The 19,710-nt window shown below is 42.6% G+C and overlaps 1 protein-coding gene across 5 annotated transcripts; it reads left to right on the top strand.

Annotated features, from left to right (window-relative positions):
* Positions 1-175: 175 nt before the first annotated feature.
* Positions 176-17,862, top strand: LOC134080039 (P2X purinoceptor 1-like). 5 transcript variants are annotated; one of them, XR_009939156.1, is made up of 13 exons: positions 377-634; positions 1,631-1,702; positions 2,456-2,528; positions 5,313-5,397; positions 5,829-5,909; positions 12,209-12,350; positions 12,995-13,140; positions 13,831-13,921; positions 14,330-14,395; positions 14,581-14,676; positions 16,406-16,486; positions 16,594-16,651; positions 17,026-17,862. XR_009939156.1 is itself a non-coding variant. In XM_062536247.1 (12 exons), the coding sequence occupies exons 1-12, from the start codon at positions 392-394 to the stop codon at positions 16,597-16,599; spliced, it is 1,182 nt and encodes a 393-aa protein (XP_062392231.1). In that variant the 5' UTR covers positions 377-391; the 3' UTR covers positions 16,600-17,862. The 5 variants fall into 5 exon arrangements, 3 of the variants coding, with proteins under 3 accessions (XP_062392233.1, XP_062392231.1, XP_062392232.1); XR_009939157.1 differs by lacking the exon at positions 16,406-16,486 and having other exon boundaries at positions 176-634; positions 16,558-16,651; XM_062536247.1 differs by having other exon boundaries at positions 16,594-17,862.
* Positions 17,863-19,710: the final 1,848 nt, after the last annotated feature.

Consider the following 19,710-nt stretch of genomic DNA (forward strand, 5'->3'; position numbering starts at 1 on the left):
GTATAGTCCAGCATTGTTATACAGTACAAATGGCTGAATAGCCTACTATACATGAATATCAATTTCACCACATCTTTAGATGCAGTTGTTGGAGTGTCATAAATTACAAAGTCACAATCCAGATCTCATCTAAAGCATCACATGTCAGCTTAATGTGGCGTAGAACTAGTTTACAGCCATCCAATAAGACTGTATAGCAGATGGCAGTTGATGGAATGACAACATCACTGAAAGCAAATATGCTGCCCAGTGCATTGCTAATAAATAGTTCAGAGGAAATATAATCCTTGCTACGCAAATATGTATTTTTCTTCCTGTCCACAGGCTGGCAAAATCCTTGTTCAAGAAATGAACGCATCATGTAAACAAGCACTTCAAACTAAAACAGGAAATGCAAGAGACTCTAGTAGCAAAACTGACCACACATCTTGTTTTCTTTATCTCACAACTGGAAGGGTTGTTGTTGTTGTTGTTGTTGATCTTTCAAAGATGGGTGTTCATCTATGAGAAAGGCTACCAGATTGAAGACTCAGCTATCGGATCTGTGCTAACCAAGATGAAGGGAGTGGGCCACACATCCGAGGATGAGGAGGAACGGGTGTGGGACGTGGCCGACTACGTCTTCCCCGAACAGGTGTGTGTTTTGGTCTCTCACCAAGCATTGGACTGATCTCAAAATGAGACATAATAACCATTCTTTTTTTACTCCAATACAGTGCTTTCTCGGTGTACTATTTTCCCATTCTTAATGTGAAATCATTCAGTGATGAGTAGAGCTGAAATAAAAATAACCATCCCATTCTCTTGGCAGAACACTGAGCAGGTGGTGTGACCCATCAGAGGATAGACTCCTATAGAGAGACTACAAGGGGGATATCTAAATAAACTGTTATTTAGATTAACAAACACACTATAAGCTGACACTTGTGTTTGAAGGTCACCTGTTCCTGGAATTTAACACTGATGTTTTCACAACACTGTGCAGTGATACTGTGTCAACGATAGTATGGCAACAGGGGATCTTTCACAATTTCCGTGCACTTCCGTGTCCAAATTTGAGGACAATTGTAGCCTACTGTAGCCTACAGTAGGCCTTGACGAGTGTACGACGTTACGCATGACATGCAGTAGCCTAACCCGTGTTCAGTATGTTAGCCAATCTACAGTAGCATGAGTTTATTTACGAGAAATCAAGCAAGTAAGACCTATGAGTAAGACGTTATCTAAGTAAGCAGACGTAGGCCTATTGCACACACTGTCATCATTACAATACAAAATAGGAGAGTGCATATTGACAAAGGGTGGTTTGCCGTTAGCATGCAAAGAGAAATGATTTGAGACGTGCAGCTTCTCATCTCCAAATACAGTGAGGGAGGTGAGGCCCTGTCTGATGCTACACCAGATGCCAGACGTGACCCCTGGCCATAGACTCTCTCTGAGAGATCCATGAGCTGCACGCTAAAGTGTATACAGCCATTAGCCGAACTCTTAAACAACGAACAAAGAACACAATGTGCACGGCTGTCAAGAGAGATTTTAAAACAAAAGCAAGCCGGTTGAAAAATTATAATCACATCAACCCTACTTGTGTGGAAGATTCTGACCTTACTCGTATGTCCTTTGTCCAAAGGGGGACGCGTCGTTCGTGGTGATGACTAATTACATAATCACCGAGAGGCAGAAGCAGGACAAGTGCCCGGAGGTATGTAAACACTTTCACTCACTATGTCTTCAGTCTTCCTCAGCTGGTTAGCCCCCCTTTCTCAAAGGGCATTTGGACCCTTTTATCCCTTGTGTTACACTGTAAGTGTAAGGGTTTCTAGAGAGAGAGAGAGAGAGAGAGAGAGAGAGAGAGACAGAGAGGGAGAGAGAGAGAGAAAGTTGTGATATATAAGAAAACTCAAAAGGTGTTCATCAGACAATGGGGACAACAGGTGTGCAAATGTGAGAGCAGAAAATAAACCGTGAGGAGACCTTTCTTTTCCTGTGTTTATCTTTGTCTCTCTTTGTCTTAGTCTGGCTATCACCATACTTTGAGCTGCTGGGCGAGATCCAAATAGTCTGTCTTGCACCTGTACCCAGTTTCAGTGATCTGCCCCCCATCCAACACCTCTTTTCTGGAGGGAGATAAAATAAATGAGCGTCACGGACAACTGAGTTTCCTCCTCCTTTAAGGCATTTATTCCTGTGTTTAAAACTGTTGTGTAGATTCTAGAATATGATTTGCAGTTTTGTTTATGCAGTGAGAAGGGATATTTATTTCATTCTCACATTTCATAACTTTCTGCGTTATTCAAGCTGTTACTGTCATGCAGAGTTTAATTTTGGATATGGTTGAAAAGAGGAAATATGCATATTTTCAGGATGTGAAATAATTGGTCTGAATCCTACACCATTATCTATAACAAAATCCAACATAGGCATGACCCAAACATGACACGATTTTGTCTTTCAGCTTAACGATGGCAAGAATTCCTGCACCACGGACAAAGACTGTGAAGGGGGACGATACAAACGTACGGGAAATGGTACAACCCCACAGTCATACCAAGATACTCACAGCGTGACCCCCCACACACACACAGCCTCCATGCACTTTCCTGCCGTGTGTGAACACTCAAGCCTCTTCACTTATGTAACACGCAGACACTTTCAAACGTATTCCTCCCTCTAACATGCTGTAGGTACCTCGCATGGCTTCGCATCACTACCACTGCCTTGAACTTTGCCGCTAACGCTTCATGCTGTAATGGGAAGAAGGTCCATCATGGGATCCATTTGAACACTGACAGGAACAAGATTAGGCCTACAGTGTGCATAATCTCAAAAGTCGCACGTGCCACTGACTGCATGCAAGTGACTATCTGACAAGACACTTTACAATGAATACTTTGTTTTGTTAGTAGTATTTGATGTAGTATGAAAGTTCTTCGTGTTTAAGATACAAACTGCAAGTATGTGTAACACAAGTAAGTGTTAACTGAGAAAACTGGGAGACCTTTAAAGGATTTTCTAGTGACAGTGTAATTAAAACCTGCCTTATAAGACCGATCCCTTAATTGTCAATGACATTGACATAAACATTATTATGCCATGTCTGTTTTAGCAGACCGATAGCTGACACAACCACTCTCAGAATTGCGAATGTCATTACAGCTCATATACTATTGTTATGGCAATAACCAATTTGGATCATACAACAGTGTACGTCAACAAAGGAAATGGACTTTGATACTTTTTATAACTAGGCTACTTGCGACAGGATATGAAATCCACCCAGACACACTTACGTTATGCAAATCTCAGGTCACAGAGTTCAAGACAGCTACTGAGTCAGTTAAGAATAATTGAAATAGCCTAAAGGCTGGTCTCCCCAAATATTTGGCCATGGTGTTTACCAAACACATGTGGGACTCCACTCTACTCTAGCCTACATTATAAATCAAACATCCTGCTGGTATGATGGCCCTCTGTTTTTCTTCTGAATCTTTTCTTATACATGTAGGTTGTGTCTCAACCTTGTGGTTAGGTTCTCCTTAAAAGTAAATTGACTTAGATCTCCAGATCCTGTTTAAGCGGGCGCATAAGGACGGCCTCAGCAAGAGCTACAGCACGCTAACAGTGCAGCCTTAACTAAACATGGCGTTGCGCTGATAAACACTCCCAACAATTCAGGCGTTTTTCATGTTGTGAGAAAGAAGAGAAAGCCTTGATAAAATCAACAACCTCTCCAGTTAATAACAACCAGACACTGCATACGACAGGGCTATGTTTCACACAATGTATGTACAGTAAGATAAGAAACATAATGCTTTGAGCAACCATAAATGAAGACCATTAGAAACTGACACGCATTCATGCATAGCAAGCAATGTTTTACAGTGTATACAATTAATAGAGGGAACTTTTCCCACAGACTCCATCTTGCTTGCACACTCCTCGCAGTATTGTCCTTATTAGTATGTATTGTGATACCCCTGTTTCTTGTGTGGCCTCAAATTATATCAGGATGCCAGGCTATATTGCACATTATTTCATCTTTGGTGTTCTTGGCACCTTACTCTACCAGATATTCCACAAAAGGAATGGAAGTATGTGTCAGAGGCTGTGGTATGATTTGTAAGCAGTGTTGACAGGAAGTCACTGGATATTATGTCAGACACTCTTACAAACATGTATACTCAATAACTCTCTGAGGAACACAGAAAATATCTCACTACATGTTTTTTTTTTCATCTTGTGTGGAATGCAGACAGCTGCGAAGCGTTCATAATATCAGAAAGATAAAAACAATGACTATTTTTTTTTTTAAAAAGCTAGTGTTTAGTTTTGATCACGTAGTTTTTTTTCCAGTATGGGTTTCAGTATTTGTAGTTGTTTACGGTTTTAACACTCTTGAACTTTGCAGCATGCCATGAATGATTCCAGGAATTTGGTGCAATATGAAAAAAAACAACCAGATATTTGGTTCGTCTGTGCTCTTTAATGCTTCTCACCCCTCTGCTGATTCTTTGCCTTTTTAGGCCATTCACTAGAGCTGCATGTCCTCTTGTTCAGACCAAGGACTCTAATTTGAGGGGGCAGTAACTTGACTGATAATGGTGGTTGCAATCCAAATAAACGTGCCACGCGCTCCCACGGCCATTCACACACAAAACAGTGCGTGTGTGTGTGTGTTTGTGTGTGAGAGAGAGTTTAGTCGACCCAAGGCAGAATCTAGCACTAAATATAATTTGGCCCTGATCTGGCCTAAGAAGAGATTCTCAGTCAGCTCCTATCTGGCGGAGATTGCATACAGCCTGATTTGCTCTTAAAGGCTCAGTCTGCTCTTCTAATCTCAGATATGTTTTTTTCTAAAAGTTAGCAAGTTGCTCTTCGTGTATTACTTGCTCAGAGCTCAGAGAGTTTGGGATAAAAAATAAAAATAAAAAAACAACCTCTCAAACATCGTGGCTCAATGCTGAGCGTGGCTGAGGAGTTCATTTATCCACAACTCTTCCCAAAACCGAGACCGAAGTGCAGACCATGCCAGAGAGAGCAGCTGATCCAGGAACAGATCTTATGTACAGTATCGCTAGTCTGGAGGTTACTGCTGCCAAAATTAGGGTCCACGGTGAGAGATGTTGTCTCAGTTGCCCTCATTTCCCTCACTGATGGTTCCCTGTTGCCCGCTATCTCTCTCTCTCTCTCTCTCTGCCCTCCCTCTATCTCTCTCTCTCTCTCTCTGCCCTCCCGCTCTCTCTCTCTCTCTCTCTGCCCTCCCGCTCTCTCTCTCCCTCTCTCTCTCTCTCTCTGTCCTCCCGCTCTCCCAGGGTATATGACGGGGAAGTGTGTCAACAATAAGACCTGCGAGGTGCGCGCCTGGTGCCCTGTGGAAGATGACCGGACCATTCCAGAGTACGCACACTCACACACTCACTACAATTTATTCACGTCCACACACATGTTTAGTCAAGGGCAGTTCACAAATGAGCCAATACATCATCATCTTTACTTAATCCTGGAACCAGAGGCTACAGATGCACGCAAGATAGCCATATGAGAGATAAATGCAGTGCTGTCAAACTACAAGCAGCAGAGCAATGGCTGTTTATCATAATAGCCATTAGATCACCGCTAACCTGTTCCACGATGATGAACACACCCATTTCAACTATAAACAGTTAACAGTGTTTCCACATTAGTTTGAGCTTATGGCAGGGTTTGTGTCTCATTGCTGGTGCAGCATGGAAAGTGTAACACTTATGCTCACGGTGTCTGTCAGACTTCGTGGAGATCATGTCTTATCTGCTGTGAGCCCCTCTCTTCTCTCTCTGTTCTCCATCTAGTCCCCCACTGCTGATGTCTGCTGAGAACTACACCCTCTTCATCAAAAACTCTGTTACCTTTCCTCAGTTCGGCGTGGTCAGGTGAGTGACCCTGGTGTGTGTGTGTGTGTGTGTGTGTGTGTGTGTGTAAATATACAGTGCCTATAGAAAGTCATCATACCCTTTTGAAATAGTTACTTTTTTTGTCTTACAGCCTGAAATCAAAACCAATTTTAAAAACAATCTTTTTCAGTTTTATTCACAAATTTAGCTGTACAACATCAAAATAATGAAAAGAAAGTCAACAGTTCTGAAAATTAATAAAAAACTGAAAACTAGAATAACAGGGTTGGAAAAGTCATCATACCCCTGACTTAATACTTTGTATAGCTTCCTTTTGCTTTCATTACAGCCCTCAATCTGTTTGGATATGTCTATTATAGCTTTCCACACCTAGATTGGGGAATATTTGCCCAATCTTCCGTGCAAAATCATTAAAATTCAGTCAAATTCTGTAGGGAATGGCGATGGACTGCTCTCTTCAAGTCAATCCACAGATTTTCTATAGGATTTAAGTCAGGGCTCTAACTTTGCCACTCAAGGCTAGTCACCATCCTATCCTTAAGCCACTACTTTGTTCTTTTGGCAGTATGTTTAGGACCATTGCCGTGTTGGAAGGCGAATGACCTGCCCATATTCAGCTGTCTAGCATGGGGGCTGCAGGTTTTCCTCAATCATTTGGGTGTACTTGGCAGCATCCATTTTCCCTCCTATCCTGACCAATTGCCCAGTCCCCACTGAAGGGAAACATCCCCACAACATAATGTTGCCCCCACCATGCTTCACACTAGGTATGGTGTGTTTTGGGTGTGTTTGGGTGTGTAAACTGTGTTTGGTAAGCGCCTGGAGCTCAGTCCAAAAAGTTCAATCTTAGTCTCCAAAAAGTTCAATCTTAGTCTCTTCTGACCATAAAAGCTTTTTCCACATGGTAGCAGAATATTCCAGATGTGTTTTTGCACTGAACTCCAAGCGCAATGTTTGGTGAAAACCAAACACAGAACACCACCCGAAACACACCATACCTAGTGTGAAGCATGGTTGGGGCAACATTATGTTGTGGGGATGTTTCTCTTCAGCAGGGACTGGGCAATTGGTCAGGATAGGAGGGAAAATGGATGCTGCCAAGTACACCCCAAATTCTTGAGGAAAACCTGTGTCCCTCTGCTAGACAGCTGAAGATGGGCAGGTCATTCGCCTTCCAACACGACAATGATCCTAAATATACTGCCAAAAGAACAAAGCAGTGGCTGAAGTATAGGATGGTGAATATCCTTGAGTGGCAAAGTCAGAGCCCTGACTTAAATCCTATAGAAAATCTGTGGATTGACTTGGAGAGAGCAGTCCATCGCCGTTCCTTACAGAATTTGACTGGATTTGAACAATTCTGCACGGAAGATTGGGCAAATATTCCCCAATCTAGGTGTGCAACGCTATAATAGACATATCCAAACAGATTGATGGCTGTAATGAAAGTAAAAGGAAGCTCTACAAAGTATTAAGTCAGGGGTATGATTACTTTTCCAACCCTGTTATTCTAGTTTTTATTTTTTTATTAATTTTCAGAACGGTTGACTTTTTAAAAATTATTTTGATGTTGTACAGCTACATTTGTAAATAAAACTGGAAAAGATTGTTTTTAAAATGGGTTTTGATTTCAGGCTGTAAGACAAAAAAAAAGTAACTATTTCAAAAGGGTATGATGACTTTCTATAGGCACTGTATGTATATGTATGTTTGTGTGTGTGTGTACTGTACACATGTAAAGGTATAGATTTCTGTTGAACACACATTTTCTCAAAATACAAGAAGAGCCAATGAATAGATCGAAGAACTACAGTATAAATGCTCCTCAGATCAAGGTGGTCAATTAGGTGACCAGTGTGTGTGTGTGTGTGTGTGTGTGTGTGTGTGTACAAATGTTACAATTAATATAGGAGTATAGGCTTAGAAGACATGTCTGTTGAATCTATACCTGTAAGATCAAAGAGAACAGCAAAGAATAGACCCAGGAGCTACTGTGCATCCTTTTCATTTAAAACTCTGTTACCTTTCAGTTCAAAGTTGTCGGGTTGGTGACTTTGGTGTGTGTGTGTGTGTGTGTGTGTGTGTGTGTGTGTGTGTGTGTGTGTGTGTGTGTGTGTGTGTGTGTGTGTGTGTGTGTGTGTGTGTGTGTGTGTGTGTGTGTGTGTGCAAAAGTTACAATTCATATAGAGTTATTAGTTCATAGTCTTGGACACTCGCCTGTAAAGATCAAAGAGGCGCCACAGAATAGATACCTCAATACCTTTTGCCAGGTAAAAAACACAACACTCACAGCAGTTAAGCTTCCATGCAGGAACTTAATCAAATACATAGATGTGCCTCTGCACCAGTTATGCATTTTTATTGCACACACCGACCTGGAACGAGGCCATTCATGTTGGGAGTCCAGTTTTTCAAGGCTAGCATGATCAAAGCGTTTGCTGTGGACTTATCTTCAGAGACACCACAGGGAGCATAAAACGGATGCTAAATCAAACATGACTAAATCAAACTGCAGGAACAGATTAAATTAAGTATATGAAATCCCCCTGTGTCCCACTGCCATTTACGGTCAGTGTGTTGACGGATAAACATGTTTGTGCGGTGGAGTAGCCTAGCTCTGAGAGCAGATGGCTAGAATATGGCCGTGGGGCAGTAGGGACGGTCAAGGACGACATCCTGACCTTATAAATCCACTGGACTGACTGAGGACACGAACCAGAACACTTAACTTTGATCAAGTCCTAATGACTTCAGAACCTTTGAACACCTTAAAGCCTTGAAAACATTTGCAGATGTATGCAAAACCAATCTTACCTCTAGCCACAATCAACAGTCAGCGTTTGCTTAATTTAGGCCTACATGGAATGACTCTCATGCAAAGATGCATTTAGAAATACTGTTTTGGATTCTGGTATATAATGTTATGTGATATATAATGGGTGTTTTAGAGCGCAAATTTATTTTCATCTGACAATAGAACAAGATTCTAAGCAAAGTCCCAATAGCACTGAGCAACTCCATTAACAGCCATTAACAGTGTTTTTTCCTGACATGCTTTTCAAATAGTCTGTTAACATGCAACATGCACTTAGTTTATTAAAGGCACTCTAAGCGATGCTGGGTAACGGTCACTTCTAATAATAATAATAATAATAATATCTTGGATTTATATAGCGCCTTTCATAATACCCAAGGTCGCTTAACAAATGAGAGAGGGGGGGGGGGTGTTAGGGGTCAAAGGACTTTGTGAAGAGAAATGTTTTGAGGTGCTTTTTGAACATGGACAGGGACGGGGCAGAGCGGACATGGAGTGGTAGGGTATTCCAGAGTGTGGGAGCATTGACAGAAAAAGCCCTGTCCCCAAAAGTCCGCAACCTGGTGCGGGGAATGGCCAGCAGGTCCTTGTCAGAGGACCGCAGGGAGCGTGACTGAGTGTAGGGGTGGAGGAGATCAGTGAGGTATTGAGGTGAGAGTCCATGGAGAGATTTGTAGGTGAGCAGGAGGATCTTGTAGGCGATGCGTGACTTAACTGGCAACCAATGAAGCTGTTGGAGAACGGGAGTGATATGCTGCCAAGGCTTTGTGTGGGTTAAAACCCTGGCAGCTGAGTTCTGAACATACTGGAGTCTGCTAAGGGCCTTGGTGGGCAGTCCAGACAGAACACCATTGCAGTAGTCCAGGCGGGAGGTTATGAAGGCATGGATGAGTGTCTCGGTTACTGAGGGTGTGAGTGAGGACCGAAGTCGTGAGATGCTTCTGAGGTGGTAGAAGGCAGACTTGGTGACGTTGTTAATGTGAGACCGGAAGGAGAGAGTGGAGTCAAGGATAACACCCAGGTTGCGCACCTCAGATGATGGGGAAATGGAGCAGCCATCCACGACCAGGGCCAGGTCTCCAATTTTCTTGAGCAGTGGTGCAGGGGCCACCACCATGAGCTCTGTCTTGTTACTGTTGAGTTTGAGTAGGTTTGTGGTCATCCATGATTTGAGTTCCTGCAGGCAGTTGACAAGTTGTGTGGGTGGGAGATGGGAGGAGGGGTTGGTGCTGATATAAAGCTGAGTGTCATCGGCGTAGCAGTGGAAGTTGAGTCCATGTTTACGGATAATATGACCCAGGGGTAGCATGTAAATGGTGAACAACAGAGGACCAAGCACAGAGCCCTGAGGCACGCCATGGTTGACGGGTGCTGGAACAGAGTTGGAGCCATTTAATGTGATGAATTGTTTCCGGCCTGTGAGGTAGGACCGGAACCAGGACAGTGCTGTGCCACTAAGGCCGATGAGTTCAGAGAGGCGACGGAGGAGGATGGTGTGGGAAACTGTATCAAAAGCTGCAGAAAGGTCAAGGAGGATGAGGATGGTGATGAGGCCATTGTCGGCAGCAAGCAGGAGGTCATTTGTGATTTTAATGAGGGCGGTCTCAGTGCTATGATGGGTTCTGAAACCAGATTGAAGAGGTTCAAAGAGCTCATGGTGGGACATGTGATGTTGAAGCTGGGCAGCCACTGCTCTTTCCAGGATTTTGCTAATGAAGGGGAGGTTGGAGATTGGACGATAGTTGTTGTTCTCTTACTTCTGTTAACGTTCAAAACAAACAGAGAGCTAGCACGCTACTTCCTCCCCCTCCCTCCCATGCAATTGAAACTCTCCTAAATGTGTATCTTATCTGTGATTTGCTGGAACAGTTTGTTATGTTTTTAAGGCCCGGGTTGGCCTAGGTTTTGTTGCCATTTTTTAAGCCTGGGATGTCCACAGAGATCGTGTTTTTTTACAGTGTGTTCAAGGCACAGACAGCTGGAGTATTGTGGGGTGATGTATGCTGTAAGTGAGAAAAATGTTTTAGCCTTAAAGAAACGTGTGATATCGCTCAGAGCACCTTTAAGCATTTCTTATCCAGTATGGTTTGTATATAATAGCAAAGATCCTTAAGAACCCTTTTTCAACTATCTCTGATTATAGTATATGTTTATTTTCATAAGGCTGCTGATTGAATGCTATTCTCCTTAATGTGGTCTTTTTAAATTGTTTACTGTTAAATGTTACTATAGTATTGTTGTTATTTGTATGTTTTTTTTTCTTTTTTACTTACTTGGTGACCCAAAGGTGCAGGACAATGTTCCGCATTATTGTGGTTCAGGCTTGTTCCCATTGATATTGGGCCGCAATTTCTTTTCTGGAGAGCTTCAGTCATCAGAAGGCAAATCATCATGATCATCTACTGTAATCAGAATAAATGGAACTGGTTATGTGTGGTTGCCCAGCAACATTGCTGAAAAAGTTGCCCCAGCATGCACATTTTTCTGATATCATCCTACGGCTGCTGAATGACATTGGAATGAGTTGATAAGAGACCACTGCAAATTTGAATACGATTGTCAACTCATTCGAATCTCATTCAGCAACCGTAGGATGACATCAGAAAAATGTGCAGTGGCCTCTTAATTTTTTCCAGAGCTGTGTATACATACAGTATGAAGACCAAACAAAATATTTCCACAAAAGTCCATAAAAGACTACATGCCCACTGTGAAGGAAAACATTATTATCATTGTTGTATGTGTGCTTGCAAGTTGCTGTAGACCTAAATTGACCCTTGACCGCCGACACCTAAATCTGCAGACACAGAATGTTCTTGTCTAGTTCACACCAAGAAAAGTTCAGTGTGCAGATTTTAAGTTCAAAGAGGAACCAACTGCAAAAAGGTGTCTGGTAAACAACTGTTGTAACCACTGATTGTATAACTGATGTGCCATGCTTTGCTGAATAAAAAGACTTGCGCTGCGAGGAGAAAGTCAGAGACTGTTTTGCAGAAAGGAGACACCCACCAAGTTTCATGTGCCATGGTGTTTCAGTGTCCGGTTTCAGTGTCGGATTTGTTAACCAAAAATTCAGGAAGTAGTAGATGACGGGGCAAAAATGCGGACAACCTCTATATCACCGCCACGCTAGCGGCGGTCAAAATAATTATTTGTTTCCCTCTTTTTACTCATCTTTACCAGTGGTGCCAATACATGTGGAGGGCTCTAGTTATCTTGCTTGTGTTTGACCAAAACACCTTACTGTTGCTTTAAAGGCCACTTGTACATCTCCTCTCAACACACATACACACACACACACACACACACACACACACACACACACACACACACACACACACACACACACACACACACACACACACACACACACACACACTCTCTCATTCTCTTACTCCTTCTCTCATTCCCTCACTCTGTATGCTGCTTCAGTTGTAGTTTTTTGTATTAGTGGTCAAAAACGATTAGCATAATCCCTCATCTCCTCTACCTCTGATTTCAGGAGCAATCTGGTTGAAGGCGTGGACAGCAGTTACATCAAGAGATGCCTCTACCATGAGACAAACAGTCCTCTGTGCCCCATCTTCAAGCTGGGAGACATAGTGAGACTCTCTGGCTTCAACTTCCAACAAATAGCAAAAGTGGTAGGTATTGTATTTACAGACACACAACATGTTCAGACAATGTCCCTGCCACACTGTCTAATCTCTGATCACTGATCTTGTGTCTTGCACATATTAGTTCAGTCCTATGCACATATTGGTAGGGTTGGGTATCGAGAATCGAGAATCGATGGGAACCGGGACTAGCTTTCCAATTCTCCCGGAATCGTTCAAAAGTTTAAATTTCAATTCCTAGTATCGATTCCCAGTCCGCGAACCGGAAGAAGAAGCTGCTAAACACCAACGAAGAAGGTGTTTGCATAACCGAGCTGAGGCAACAAGACAGTTCATAGATTTGATATTTATATTGTAGTTGAAAACAGCCCTGTGAGAAATGTATAGTAAATGTCATTCAGAAGGACCGTTGGTTAGCTAGCTCATTTAAAATATCCAAACTTTTTTGACCCTGCCTTTTACAAGAATCGGAATTGAGAATCGTTAGGAACCGGAATCGAAATCGGAATCGGAATTGTTCAAATTCAAATGATACCCAACCCTACATATTGGTGCAGTGTGTTATGGACAGCTCACTAGGATGTACAGTATATGATTGCGTGACTAGATGACTCAGTCAGTCAGTTTATGCCAGAGGCAATGAATAGTTGTTGACATTTGACATCTTGCAGGGTGGTGCGATTGGCATCCTCATCGACTGGGTGTGTAATCTGGATTACAACATTAAACACTGCAAGCCAAAGTACTACTTTCATGGTCTCTATGGTAACGCGCGTGAGACGGACAAGGCCAGGGCATCTGTGGGCTACAACTTCAGGTACTGACCAGTGTGTGTGTGTGGGGGGGGGGGTGGGTGGGTGGGTGGGTGGGATGCAAATGTATGCAACCCCATTCGTACCGCTAACCACAATCAAAAGTTAAAACACTGTTTGCCTAATGGGAGATAAGGCTGCAGGGCTTTAGCACCTTGAAGCCTTGAAAACATTTGCAAATGTTTGCAAACCCAATCTTACCTACTGTAACCACGATCAACTGTTTGCATATCCTTGGTATGACTTTCATGCAAAGATGCATCTAAAAATACTGATACATTTGCATAAGGATGTTTTATGAAACATTATTTGAAGGTGCCGTATGTAGCTGTTACGCTAGACAAAGTTACAGCCAATCAACACATAGCTTCAAACGCATTAGGAAACTTCCAGCACAACTGCCATCTACTTTTAACAAGACCAAATATCTAATGCTGAAGTCATTTTCCTAAAATGATATTATTTTCTTTACACCTATTAGTCAAGAAGCACAATGCACATGCTTAAATTGCTAATGTCACTGGCAATAAACTTGAAAATAATCTTAGGTTCTGTAGTTAGTATTTTATTTATTAATGTTTATAACTGATTTGATTTCATTTTAGTTATGGGTCCATTTAAGGTAAACTGTAGAAAATGGTAAAAAGTAAAAGGAAGTGCTTTCTGATTGATGTAAATTTATTTCGTAATGGCAGGCACGCTAAATACTACATGGAGAACTCGACGGAAATGAGAACACTCATGAAAGTGTTTGGCATCCGCTTCAATGTCATCGTTCGTGGACTGGTAAACAAAATGAATTCTGTTTCATCTGTATTCAGTGGTGTAGTCTACGTGATCCACAGGTACAGTATAGTCTACATGTAGTATATATCAACTGAAAAAGCACCAAGATTGCTGTATGAAATAGCTAAGGACATGTATCAACATACATTTGTGATAGACTGAGACGAGAGGAGAATGAGACATTTTGAATTTGTTATTTGAATGCTGGATATGGAAGAAAACACTCCTGTCCAATAAGGCAAACCTTTCCCTCTGGTCACCTTGAGCACTGCAGGCTTCCTTAGCAATATCACACACTATGCCCATTGCAGCACATTAGACTACACCACTGTCTGTATAGTAAACACATACCATTTCCAAATGATCATAGATTACCTTCACTTTCATAAACGTTGTGTGTCTTATCAGGCAAGAAAATTTGATATCATCCCAACACTTACAGCAATTGGATCAGGAGTAGGGATCTTTGGAGTGGTAAGACTACAGTTTAAGCTGATACATACTGGGAATCCAATGTAATCTCTGAAAATCAAATGAAAATAATTTGATATGTATAAAAAAAATACTATGGTATTAGTATTGTAGGATTCTCCACCATGACTGTACAGTAGATGCGTTCACAACTTGAATGGTCAACAACCTCTTTGTGTCCTCCGCAGGCAACCGTTGTGTGTGACCTTGTGCTGTTATATGTTTTGCCCAAGAGAGATTTCTACAAGAATATGAAATTCAAATCAACAGTCATGGATGATGAAGTAAGTACAGGCATGAGAGTGGCATCCTGACCACAGAGGCAGAGAGGAGTTTAGTGTGCCTATGTGTGTGTGTGTGTGTGTGTGTGTGTGTGTGTGTGTTGTGGTTGAATACATCTTCTGCTATTTTTTGCTGATTTGCTGTTTACCCTGCTTAATATGTCTGCTGCTGTTTTCTATGTGTACTGTATGTGTGTTGTTGAAGTGTGTGCTATTTTAGATGGTGAGTGTAGTCTACAGGATGAGGCCTCAGGAAATAATCCTGATAGGCTGAGAGAGTGTGAGAGCAGAGGGCTCTTGGACATTTCTATAAATATTATTGTTTTGTTGAGGTTTCACATGATGAGAGTTTCACAGACAAAGCTTACAGCCCTCAGACTTAGTCAAACTTTTAGTCTTTTACCGTCAGTTATTTGATTGAATTTCATTAAATAACATTGACAGAAGGATTACTACTATGTCTTCGATCTTACTTACTATGGCTTCGAATGACATTATCGATCTTATATGATATAATTATATGATATGATATATTGTGAATAAATAGTAACATGTGGTTCTACTTATACTCCTGACAAGAGAACAGTGAGGCTTGACACTAAATGACCTTACTGTACTGTAATTGACCCTATAAGCAGATGGTCGTGGATCTGTCCGAGGTTTCTTCCTTAGTATGTATCTCCAGTTCTAGGGAGTTTTTTCCTCACCCCTGTTACTCATGGGCTCCCTCTGAATGCTTAACACACTGTATAAAGCGCCATGAAACATGTGTACTCTTTTGGTGCTCTAGAAAGGAAATGAAATTGACATTGAAAACAGCAAAATAGAGCTATGCTGTGTGGGCACTGCATCAATCCTTTAGGATCACAAGGTGGCAGTACAGACACAATAGCGCAATGAGCTGGTCTGTTAGAATGAGTTGACACACACAGCACATACTCAGTTGAAGTAAAGCAGGGGCTGCAGGGCTTTTGCATAATGCAGACACCTTTCACAATCACTACTGGTGAACAGGTTATGACTATTTAATCGTTTATTCATTAATGTGTTAAAATTGATTAATAGATGTCGGCTATTAATATGGCTAAAACCTTTTGGTGATTTGCTGTTTAGACTGCATTCATCAAAGAGAAGCAGCTTACGCTTGAGTTAGTGTGAGTGAAAGGCAGTTCGTCACTCCTGCCGGTGAGCTGCCTGCTCTTAGGAGTCTTTTACCACCAGTCCTGCGGAAACAGAATTCATCCGTCCATATCCCTGCTCAGAAGTTACCTAGGCAACGCAGCGAACTGGGTGCTGCTGACACAACTTGTCTTCTTCTAAAGGTAGACAGAGAGAGAGAGAGAGAAAGAGAGAGAGAGAGAGAGAGAGAGAGAGAGAAAGAAAGAAAGAAGGGGGTCGGGTCGGGGTTTAGACGAAACTAAGGTGAGGGCAGATCTTAACCTGCAGCTCTCCCACTCAGCCTGACTCTCCTCCCGAAGGCAAAGCAGAAAGACAGCTGGGCTCTTTTGTTTGCCAACGAGGGACAGAAACTATGCGCTGTCTTTTAATCTCTCTTCTTGGGAACCACGGGCATGGAGTTACATAGAGGCGTAGGCATCTATAAATCCTCAATGTTTGTTCCTCTGAACTCTGTTAACTTGAGTGGTCCCAACATTACATACACACACAGGAACTGTTTGCCGTAGCACTTCCAGCTAACACTTGAGATGTTTCATTTCTCTGTAATGTGAAGACGAGCGGCAGTGGCTCAAATGAGGGAGACGTATCTATGACCAACGTAGGCTCAAAAGACCCAGCTCCAATAACGATGAAGGTGACTGTTTACTTCCACAAACACTCCTGTATCTCATACCCCATCTCTATAATGTTTGTTCTCATCTTCAGGCCTTACTTGGTGACTCTGGACCTTTATCTCCACAGGATTGACTGCCCCGCCGCTTAAATCTTCAGCCTCGCTGCCGTGACAACTGACTGCACTGTAAGAACACAAAACACACACTGGAGTAGATATGCTCGCACTGGGTCAGAAGGGTCTTACAAATGGGCATTTGCAAGCCTGTGGACTTGACACTGTACTACATAAAAGTCTCCCAAGAATGATTCCACATCCATGTTCAGCAGAGGGTTTTTTTTTTTTTTGTAGTATCACAACATTTGGGTGTGTAATCTTTTTTGCCCATAGACTGTCTGGGAATCAGGTCCTGTCCCTTGTACTACACGGATAACACAGTCTTTCACCAACATCATCTTTTTCTTGTCTTCATAGTGTCTTCACTGGGCTGTTTCTGTAATCCTACAAATAAACACGTTTTTTTAGTGCGATATGTGGCTAACTCACTCTGCATCTTCTAGTCTAGTAGGAGGAGGAGAGGACATGTTGGGATTATAGGACCTCACAGTACACGACTGGTGTAAGGCCTACTGTATGTGATCATTCATTCTGATATGTCTATTGGGTTGTTTGTTCATGACATGTGGTCATATGCAAGTTCTTTTGGAATGTGTACGGTCAGGGAGTACTGTCCATGTGACTGGTACTAACGAAAGTAAAACCACACAAGACAAATTTGTTCTGAAAAAGGCTATGGAGGCCCATGTCGTTGTGATATCTTTTATTGTCTTTGATTATGTCTAAATGTACAAAAGCATGCAAAAAATAGCCTCTTTGTATATATCGGTACATATTTACATTGTAACAGTTGCATTCTCCATTTTTTTTTTTTTTTTCGTGTGTATGTCATGCTTTGTTTTTTCGTGTGTGAGAAATGTACATTCAGATTAGGCAGAAGAGCACAGACAGCCATTGAACATACATCTTAGACAGGCACTAAAACACAGACAGAGGGACGGATCTAATGGGCGCCGTGCTGTCGGGGCTACATGCTGTACAATCTCACTGTTGTCTCACTAAGCCCTTTAGCTGGATATTCACAACTGAAACAGATAGAGTGCCACCCATGTCATTGGAGTTAATTAGAGACAAGAGTACCTCAGTGATGACTGACATTGTCCCTGTGAAAGTTTACTGCCTACAGTAGTTATACCTGCATTTGTGTTTGTTTTGTTGTTGTTGTTGTTTTGTTTTTGTTTTTTTCCCTTAGAATGTAAGGTCCCATTCTGCTGTTGGGAGCTATCGGATTGACTGTGTGAAAAGAAAAATGAATGTTGAATAAATATGCTGAAGACAAGTGCCGTGCACAGTTGTTGTTTCATGTGTTTGGTGAAACTAATTTCCTATTTACAGAGAGTGAGGAAACCCTCATGCTTCAGTAGATGAAGGAGAAAGAGCGGGGGGGGGGGGGCTTGTGCATAACAACACATCGCATAACCAGGAAGTACAGCACCACCAGGAGCACTGAAGCTAATCGTAATGGATTGTGGCAGCGCCATGCTAGCGTAGTGCGCGTACAGTATGAGGGGGAGCAGGGCGGCCACAGACAAGCCACAGGGCAGGAGGACACAACACAACATACAGTAGAGGTGCATAGAGAACGTCTGAGGCTAAACGCCATCAGTGCAGTGAAGAGCCAGCATCCACTCTTCTCACACAGCTATGCTGCGCAATCTACTGGTATGGGTAGAAAAGAACGTTTGCAGAAGGAAAGAGATTGCAAAACTGTTTTTGGGGGGGATGCACCCATGTTGGTGTCATTCATTGGTTAAACTGAATGAACATGGAGGGAAGCGCAGAGCTATTTGAGAAGACAACCTTCCAAAGGTCTGTGGCACTGTTCTCCATCACAACACATTCAGGAGATTGAGTTCAGGCGCTAGTAAAGGGAGTGGCAACGGAAAACAAGACAAAGAGACAGAAAGGAAACACTCCGAGGTGATGATCTGGCCTGTCATGCACATTATTAAGAAGCACATCCATTTCAGGGTAAAGAAAGCGGCAAAACCTCAGCCTCCCCCTGGGAGCATCAGCTGGTGGAAATGACCCATGAAGAGTCAACATGAGACTGGGGAGAGGAGATGGAGGAGAAATATCAAGATGAAAGAGAGAGAGAGAGAGAGAGAGAGCAGAGAAGGGAAAAACACCATCTGCCATGTGTGTGAGACAGCATAGATACAGTGCTGGCTGGTGAGGAAGTGAAACTAGAGAGCCAACTGTACAGAGACATCAGGTCAGCGAAGGTCGTTAGAGGACATGAGCATGCAGTGATGCCTCTTGCATAGCCAGCTGGAGGACCTCAAGTGCTTCCATGGGTAAAATAAACCCACATGTCATGCACATGCCATAGAGTCTCTCATCACGCGCGTGTTGACAGCAGCCCTCAGAGGGTATTCTGTTAAACAAGCTCTATCGAAGCAAGATTATCGGGTCCTCTATCGAAGCAAGATTATCGGGTTCATCAGTGAGTGTAAATCTCCACTTTCAATCACCCTGAGGCCTTCAATATGAGAAATGGCCTTCAATATGGAAATGTGGAAAAGTGGGTTGTTTTGTTTGAATCGGGGTGATTTGTTTGTGTTCGTACACTGATCACAGATATGTGCTGGCTTCACATGAGCAGTTATTTTTCACACCTACAGAATGTGAAAAGGACTGCATATTCTCAATGCATTATTTCCACTAATGTGTGTACACCAGATACACCATTTTACTGGATAAAGTTTCAGCAATTAAAAAAGAAAAAAGTATACATTCACATGGAGATCAATGCGAGCTCAGACTACAGTACCACAGTAGCCATTTCAAATGGCCAATCAAGTGTTCTGAATGACCGATAAAAATAAAACTGGACATAGGCGGAGGACGGGGAGCAAGGAGGGGGAGTGTGTTCCGTTGTGGCGATGAGAAAACTAGGGCAGGGGGGATTGCGTGTTGATTCATTGTGCGCCGCGTGGCAATAGCGAGGAGTTTTGATTCGGGGGGTTTTGCTAATCACCAGTTTGAAAATCCTCTGCCACGCACTTGCCGCGGATGAAAATGATCCATCAACATGCTTTCATTGGCGGAACAATGCGGCGGCGGCGGCGGCGGCGGCGTTGGTAGCGAGCGAGCGGCCCACCCTACAGAGGAGAGCGACGGCGTGG

The sequence above is a fragment of the Sardina pilchardus genome, chromosome 5 (assembly GCF_963854185.1).
Source record: "Sardina pilchardus chromosome 5, fSarPil1.1, whole genome shotgun sequence".
In the NCBI taxonomy this organism is placed as follows: Eukaryota; Metazoa; Chordata; class Actinopteri; order Clupeiformes; family Clupeidae; genus Sardina; species Sardina pilchardus.

Coding starts and splice junctions, on each gene's coding strand:
- LOC134080039 (XM_062536247.1), top strand. CDS start 392: ATGCAAGAGACTCTAGTAGCAAAACTGACCACACATCTTGTTTTCTTT. Junction 2,529..5,312: donor ATACAAACGTACGGGAAATG/GTACAACCCCAC, acceptor CCGCTCTCCCAG/GGTATATGACGGGGAAGTGT. Junction 5,398..5,828: donor GATGACCGGACCATTCCAGA/GTACGCACACTC, acceptor TTCTCCATCTAG/TCCCCCACTGCTGATGTCTG.